The 8,068-nt window shown below is 43.1% G+C and overlaps 1 protein-coding gene across 1 annotated transcript; it reads left to right on the top strand.

Annotated features, from left to right (window-relative positions):
- The first annotated feature begins 2,970 nt into the window (after nucleotides 1–2,970).
- Nucleotides 2,971–8,068, top strand: LOC127764511 (basic leucine zipper 34). The gene is made up of 5 exons (XM_052289400.1): nucleotides 2,971–3,248; nucleotides 3,762–4,418; nucleotides 6,279–6,354; nucleotides 6,443–6,569; nucleotides 7,562–8,068. Exons 2-5 carry the CDS (start codon nucleotides 3,850–3,852, stop codon nucleotides 7,768–7,770), a joined length of 981 nt encoding a protein of 326 aa, XP_052145360.1. The 5' UTR covers nucleotides 2,971–3,248; nucleotides 3,762–3,849; the 3' UTR covers nucleotides 7,771–8,068.

The raw sequence follows: 8,068 nt of genomic DNA, 5'->3' as shown, positions 1-8,068 counted from the left end.
CCGCCATCGCCCGCTTCCCAGCGCTGCTGCCTCCGCCATCACCGCCGCTGTCGAATCCACTGCCACCTGGCTTGCTGACTGTCATTGAAGCTGTCATCGCCACGCGCTTCCCAGCGCTACTCACAAACCGCCGTCGAACCCGCCACTACCGTCGGCCATCGTCGAAGCCGTGGCCTCTGCCGCCACCATTTGTCATTGAAGCCGCTGTTGCCGGGCTCGTCGACCATCATCAAAGCCATCGCCAAGCTCGCCAACCACTGCCGAAGCCGCTACCCCGGGGCTCACCGGTAGTCATCGAAATTAGCACCGGGCCTCTCTGTGCCGGGTTAGGGGTGTGGACGGGGCGGCTGGGGGGCGTGAGGGGCAAAAGTGTGACTCTAGTGGGGTTAGATAGGGCTGAGGGCAATTTTGTCTTTTTAAAATTTCTCTCTCATGTTTTTGCTCGGAAATAATAAAATATTGTCTCGGGTGTCCTACAGCAAATTTTACGAATTTTATGGCGTCCATCAGCAGCGACGCGATTTTATGATGTCTCCTAGCTAATTACATAAAATTTGGGTGTCCTGTGGCAAATTTTCTAAATGTTAATATTTTGGGACGAAGGAAGTAACGATTTATTGCAGCGTAAAAAAATAGATTGTCTTGGGAAAGGTGCAATATTGTTTCACGCATTAGCTAGGATCACGTATACACAAACCCAGTTTTCTTTGGTTACTCAACTTATTTCTTATAGTTTTGCTTGCCAATAATTTGGTAGAATCAACCTACTTTCACTCGGCTGATTTGCTTTTTGTTATCAGTTAAATAATTAGTAGAAATATAGCTAGAGAAAAGGATTGTTAGCAGCATTACTTTTTCATTAGGTTTATATCGTAGCACCGTATAGTGGTGTAAAAAACTCAAAGCAGTTCTATGTGCTTTAATGTTTGCATAAGAATAACTTTTCTTACTACTGGAGTAGATAGTATAGTAAGATACTATGATTTATTAGTGATCTCTCTCAATATGTTTTCAATGTTAGTATTGTTAAATCACAAGGAGGAAAACCATAATCTGACAGTAGAAAGTGCAGTGTCTCATTTACAGCCTAATCTTTTCGTTTATTCTTATGTTTATCAGCTAAAATTTAAATTTTCAATCTTAAATTTGGAGATGATTTTGGGTTTTTTTTCATCGAAATTTATTTTTCAGCATTTGCTTTTAGATCGTTAATAACACACATATATAAGTTTTATTCATAAATTTTATTTTTCGCTTGCAAATATGTCATTTGGCTTATTCCCTGAATAAGAAAAATATTGGGGCCGTTAGGCTCATGAAAACATCGTTATGACCTTGGTATAGTATAGTACAGTGTAGCTATGATACGACCTTGGTAGCTCCAATTCCTGGCTCCATCCCTCCATCATCTTTAATACTACCAACGTACCAAATTTTTGGTATTGTCAAATTTTGAAAAGGTTAATTTTGGTATTGATCTGAACAGCCCTGAGTGACCGAAGATTCCAAGTAAATACAAAGACCAATGTGTACCCACGTTGGCAGTTGGCACACACAAAACACAAGTCTGGAATAGTCTGCAGTAGCAGCAACTGAACAAGTCTGCCCTGCCCGGAATCCAACGGACATATCGCCTCCCTTTCTTTTCTTTACTCCACCATCAGCGTCGTCGTCGATCCGCTCAACCATTTGGAGTTAAATTACGAATCGGGCTGTCAGCTAGCAGCATCTTGGCAATAATCCAGTGCCAATTAAGCTCGTAGATCGTAGGCGTAGAGCTGTTAAAAAGCTCCTAAAGTTCAGTTAAAAATACAGTGAACTGGAATCAGCGGAAAGCATTTCGAGGCCCACTCGGTGTGCTTTTCCACGCGGGACGAAAGCAGATTCCTAAATACTATTTCGAACGATTGAATACTCGAGTATTCAAGTTTGAAACAGTAGACTCGACCAAAATTTGTATTGAAATTGTTCAGAAACCATCGTACAGTTAAGGCTGAATCGAAAAGGTGAACCTTGAGCATAGCTTACCTTGTGTGCAGTGCACTCGAGAGGAGAGGACTCCAAAACTTCGAAGGCCGGATGGCATGTGTGTGAGCGAGCAGTGATCAAACTGAGGAGTGCAGCAAACGGAAACTTCTAGAAGCTTTGCGTCGCATCCACTCTGCGCGTCATTTTTTTAAGTAAAACTCCGCTCCAAATTCGATTGCAATCAGGGTTCATAATTCAGTGGAATCCGAATTTCCGGACCAGGTCAAAAACACAAAACAACTTGGTTTTTCGATCAAGTTCAAACAAAATGAAGATAAAATTTAAAATTTTAACAAAGTTTAGTCATATTTTATCGGTTTTTTTGTCAACGGATTCTATAAAACCGGTAATACCTGATTGTGAGCAGATTTTGATCAGATATCAAAATTGTGAACCTTTGTATAACCCGTGTGTTCTTCCCCTTTCTTTCCCAACTCATCTTATTCGTTTTCAACACGCACTCTTTTCAAAATGCTAAATAATACGTATTTTATAAAAGTATTCTATAGGAAAGTTTTTCAAAAAAAATTATATTAATCTATTTTTTAAGTGTTTTAAGGCCAATACTCAATTAACCTAGGTTTGTTTTTCATGTCAGGAGATAAAAGGTTGGGAACCGCCTCCCGAACACACCCGCGTTCATCAAACACGGTAATTTCGTGGTGTTTTCTGCGAACCTGGCGTGAATTTAATCTTACCTCGTCTGGTAAAAACTACTAAGAGAAGTCAAGACAGATATTTTTCTCTTTATTATTATTTTTGTTTCATCTCTCTTCTGCCCCAAAAAAGCGAGGCGAGAGATATTTGGTTGCCAAAAATGGGGAGGAGTAAACACGCATGGGGCGTGGTTGCTGGGCCTGGCCCATCCCGCGTACTAGCCCCGTCTTTTTGGGACATAAAATCATTTTTTCCTTCTTCTTTTTCTTCCCTTCCTAATAATAATATATAATAATTCCTCCTCCTCCTCCTATACTACTAGAACCCCTCCTCTCCCTCCTCCTCCTCCGCCACCCTGCGCCGCCGCCCGAATCCCCTCCCACTCGCCGCCGCCGGAGACAGTAGGCACGGTGCGGCCGGCCGGCCGGACGTCCTCCTCCTCCACGCGCGTTCGCTGCCGGCGAGCAGGGGCAGACGAGCACGCGACGCGGCGCCGACCTCCTTCCACCGCCACCTACCTGACGCCGCCGCCTCGGTTCGAACCGAACCGAATCGAATCGAAGGTTCTCTCTTTTCTCCTTGGCGCGGCGCCGCGCGGCTCGATGATCCGGGCGTGGTGTGGGTTTTGGGAGTCCATCCGGAGGACTTGGGGGATTGGTTTTCCTTTGCTTTCCCTGCAATTAACCGAGCCCCGGTTCTCTTCTGGGATTTCTTTCATGTCCTTTAACTGATAGATGCTCGTGTTTCCAAACAAAAAGGTTTTTTTTTTTTGGGTGTACATCCGAACCCCCCATTACCACCTCCACACATTAGGTCTTCCTCCTCTGCACTTGCTTCTGTAGTTTGCGCTTCAAGATTAATTTGCAATTGTTTTACATGTTGCACCCTTTTGATGTTTGTCCTCACTTACTGGGTTCTGATCCCACAGAAGATCGATCCTTTTATTATTTTGCAACAGGAAATGTTTCTGCGGCAATGTAGTTTACAAGGGGGCCTTGATTTCTAGTACTTGCTGGATGTTTTTGGTGTTTCTTGTCACATGTTTTATGTGCTATATGTGTTTCTGGTTTTCGCAGATGAACGGGATAAAGGAGATGATGTTAGAGGGGCTGTAGTTAAGTAGCACAAGAGAGGTGAACAGACGTCGGAGCGTGTTCTCTCGCCATGTCCCGGTCGCCGCACCTCCCTCCCCGCTGCCCGCCGCTGGGTCCTCAGATCACAAGGAGGGACGACAGCTTGTTCACGCAGAGCTGCAGGTTTCCGTCAGAGGATCCGTTTGTCGGTGAGCCGCCGTGCTGGCTCGATGATCTCCTCGCGGACTCCGGGAAGAGCCACACCCTTCCTCCTCTCAGGAGAGCCTGCAGCGATTCTGATGCTATCTTGGATGTGCTGACGACGTTCCAGAGCCCAATTTACCCTATCGATGAAGGGGATCCGCAGCCGGTTGGCGAAGCTGGGGAGTCGTTCAATGCTGCGGCGGAAGGGGGTGGAAGTGGTGCTGGCATCGAAGGTAGCTGTGTTTATGGGCCAAATTCGCCGAGACAGAAGACTAGGCTGACCAGTTCAGAGAGTTCCATGGTTAACGCTGTCCTGGAGAATGTCCCTAGCAACCCATTGCAGTACCTGATGATTGATGCCACAAGTGGTGTGAACTGTAATGTTGGTGCAGCCAATGGAACTGGAGACACAGGTGATGCTGTATGCCACGCTGATCAAGAGAAGTCACTTAAAAGGTACACCGCTTTATATTTATGATTCTCTGCCGTGCATTGTTCATAGCGTTTGTGATTCCAAGTCTTTTCAAATCAATTCCCTGAAATCAAAATTCAACAGTAACCAATGTAATATGCTCCCACTATTTCATATATATAAGTGGGAGTACAGGTGAAAAGAATGTATTGCTAGGTAGTATTATATCAAAGAGAATCAGTACAGTTGGCTGTTTTGGCAAATGCTGACGCAATGTACCAGTATATCTGATATATTATAGTATTCTGCAGTGGAGGGTTAAGCTTGAACGCTAATCTTAGTGACTTCTGTTTGCCTTTTGTCTTTGCCACTAACAATTTAAGGTTTCTATCATCAGCTATTCAGCAGTAACAACTCCAGATATAAGATATTTTTGGCTTAGTCTATAGCACATTGGGTATATGCAACCTCTGCCTCCTGTGGCCTTGTTAAGTTCAATGTGGGTGGGGGGTGGGGGAGCTCCCTGTCATTCTGGAGTAGGGGGGGGGGGGGGGGGTGCGTGGAGCAAGTGGTGGGTATTGCCACCCGGATATGAGGAAGATGGGTAGTGTTGCGGACAAAGCTCGCTGGAGTTAGGTTGGGTGTGGTTAGGGGGCCATGGGAGGAGAGTGAGGGCGAGGCAGTGAGGTGCTGCTGGTCACAGGAAGTGACAATGACAGTGAAGCAGTTATTGGGCAGGATGTGGAGAGTGGAGAACTTAGCCACTGAACATCAGGAAGAAAGTGGCACGAAGGGAATCTCATGGAGTTAGGTTGGGTGGGGCTAGGAGGCAGTGGGAGGATGGTGAGGGTGGTGCTGTACTGCAGGAGGTGAAGCAAAGAAATGGGGATGAGAGCTTGACACCTATATCTGAAGTCGTGAGTGAGGCTGGATGGTGGGCTGTTACTGGAAGGAGCATGGGGTGGAGGTTTTGAGGGACATTGGGATGAGAGGAGTAGCGGTCGGTGATGAGCACCAGGGAGGAGGCATTTGGCATATGACGTGACTAGCCATGCCCTTTAATTTTATGTGAACTTGTTGGTATAATATTTATTTACACAAATATTCAATTTGGAGCATGACCAAAATTCTCTACTTTGGGCTCATTGAACACTCATATGTAAGCGGGCACTGGATTTTGAAAGATCTATTTTAGGATTCTTTTTGGACCATTTCTCACAAATTTTTCATATATGGTGGTTCATTTTGTTTGTCTTTTAAGTTTCAGAAAGTTAAAGAAATTTGGTCTGGTATTGGTTCACAGTTTATTTGTTTAGTGGCACTAGTTGAGCTTAGTAAAGATAACGGTGTCAGCTATTGACACTGACAAGAAATTCATTTAAAAGAGTGCCCTTGTGTTAATGATGTGACAACTTTCATTGAACTTGCAGTCATGAAATCGAAACAGCACTGCAGAAAATCTGGAAATCAGGACTGATATATGTATTCTTCAAAGATTATTAATTGGGTTCTAGTTCTCGGAATAAAAAAAGGATTTATTTCTCGCACTAAGGCTTTTTAACTGTGACAGGTGAATTATGCAAGAATCCTGTTACCAAGGGCATCCCATTGTATCTGTTGGAACACTGACAGATCTTAGATAATATATGTGGTTGAGGAGCTGATAGTATGACCATCTTGATGCCCACACTTCTGCTGATGAAAATCCATTACTAAGTTTTTAACTCTATGAAGCATGATGCTACCAAGTCAAGACCATCTTATCTCTGTAGATTCTTTTCATGTACTATTATCATATTTCATACATGAAACTGAATTTCGTCAACTGTTGAAAATTCTGCTCTAGATATTAAGAACAATAGAATGTGTCTGAATATTGAGATGACATGTTAACATCTGTGCAGGCGCTCAGGCCAAAGATCAAGGGTCAGAAAACTTCAATACATTGCTGATCTTGAGAGAACTGTTGATTCACTTCAGGTAGTGCTGTTAATCCTTATTATTACTCCATTTTGGATTAAGTAGTGCTTAACTCTTTAATGGCATAAATTTATTTTCTGATTTTCAGAACATAGGGGCTGATTTGGCTGTGAGGGTGGCATCTCTTTTCCAGCTTCGTAATGCTCTATCAATGGAAAACAAGCAACTGAGGAGGCAGATCACTAGTCTTCAGCAGGCAAAACTAATTAAGGATGGTATGTCAATCTGTTTGCCCTTTCATAAATTGCCAGCACAAATTAAACCTGTTCGAGTATGCATCCTTGTTTAGTTACATAGATTTTGCGTGCTCTTTAATCAATACCTAAGTACAATTCAGAAACAACACCTATCATTTGGTTATAAATTGTAGTTCTGTTCAATAAGATGACAGGTGAATTCAGTCTGTAGCAAAGATGATGTGACTATTTTTTGTTGGTCTATATAATGTTTCATGCTTTTGCTATCATGCAAGCTATGCTCAGATGTTGAATGCGGGTTATTTGAAGGATTGTTACTGTTTCGTAGATATAGCTAGCCAAGCTATGTGCACAAGGTTCGCATGTGTCAGAAAAAAAACCTGAATCATACAGAATGAAAGTTTACCTTCTTATAATTTCCTAGCAGAAATATAATAGCTCATCCTGCCATGAAGGCAATTCTTATGCATCCAGCTTCATGCAATGCTAGTTTGATAATAAATGTTACAATGGCCACCAGATTTTGTATTTCCATGCTTTACTATGTTTGATTCTGGAGGTCTTCTATTGTTGCTTCTAAGTTATTTGGTGGCCTAATACACTTACCAAATTGTTAGGGCAGGGGCAAGCCTTGTAACCTTCTATCCAGCTGGATTTTTGTTGGATGTACTGTTTGATGATCAGCATGTTTCAGTTCGGATACCAATTAAATCATTATGATACAATCAACATAGAATAAAATTTGGATTTGTATTCATAAATACCTGGAAGCTCGTGTCAGTTTGATATCTTAACTTCAAAAGCTTTCAGTTGTGTCAATAGTTGCGAAAGCATTAGTTTGCACCATTCATGCCGTAGGTTTGATCTTCCATGTTTGGCTGTCCTAACATTTGTAAATGAAAGTGACAATGCCAACTTTTATGCCTTGCTTGAACTATATGTTAAATCGCGTTAAAATCATGTTATCATCTCGTGCATCGCAATGAATGGTTTTCGACGGAATTTCGCAGGCCAAACGCAGATGCTGAAGAAGGAAACCGAGAGGCTGAAGCAGCTCTCAGTGCGCCACCGCAGGAGCAGGAGCGTCACCTCTTGCTTTGAGGCCAACTCGTTTGGAGGAGGAGACCCATCTGCGATCAACTGGCAGATGCTCGACATGTCAAAGCTCAGCTTGAACGGCGGCGCTGTTGTTCCTCCTAGAGGCGGCTACGGCATGTGAAAATTTGACAGCAACAACAACAACCAACATTGCCTGCACTGATCTTCACCTGTGACAGAATTGCTTGCAATATCATTAGTTTGTGGTTAACAGTTCACTAACCTGACCAACCATAGGTTTATTATGGGTCCATCTTTTAGGAGGAGAGAGATTAAGAGAGGGAGAGAGTTGAGAGAACATCAGTCGTTATCGCGGAAGATTTGCTGAGGTTATCATGCAAGTTTTATCTTTTTTGTAGAATTCTGCAATGACTTCCATCGAACACATATGAGATGAAGCAATCTTTGCATTGCTTAAA

This window comes from Oryza glaberrima, chromosome 2 (genome assembly GCF_000147395.1).
Source record: "Oryza glaberrima chromosome 2, OglaRS2, whole genome shotgun sequence".
NCBI lineage: Eukaryota > Viridiplantae > Streptophyta > Magnoliopsida > Poales > Poaceae > Oryza > Oryza glaberrima.
The sequence above is the reverse complement of the archived record's forward strand: the minus strand, read 5'-3'. Positions and strand labels throughout refer to the sequence as shown.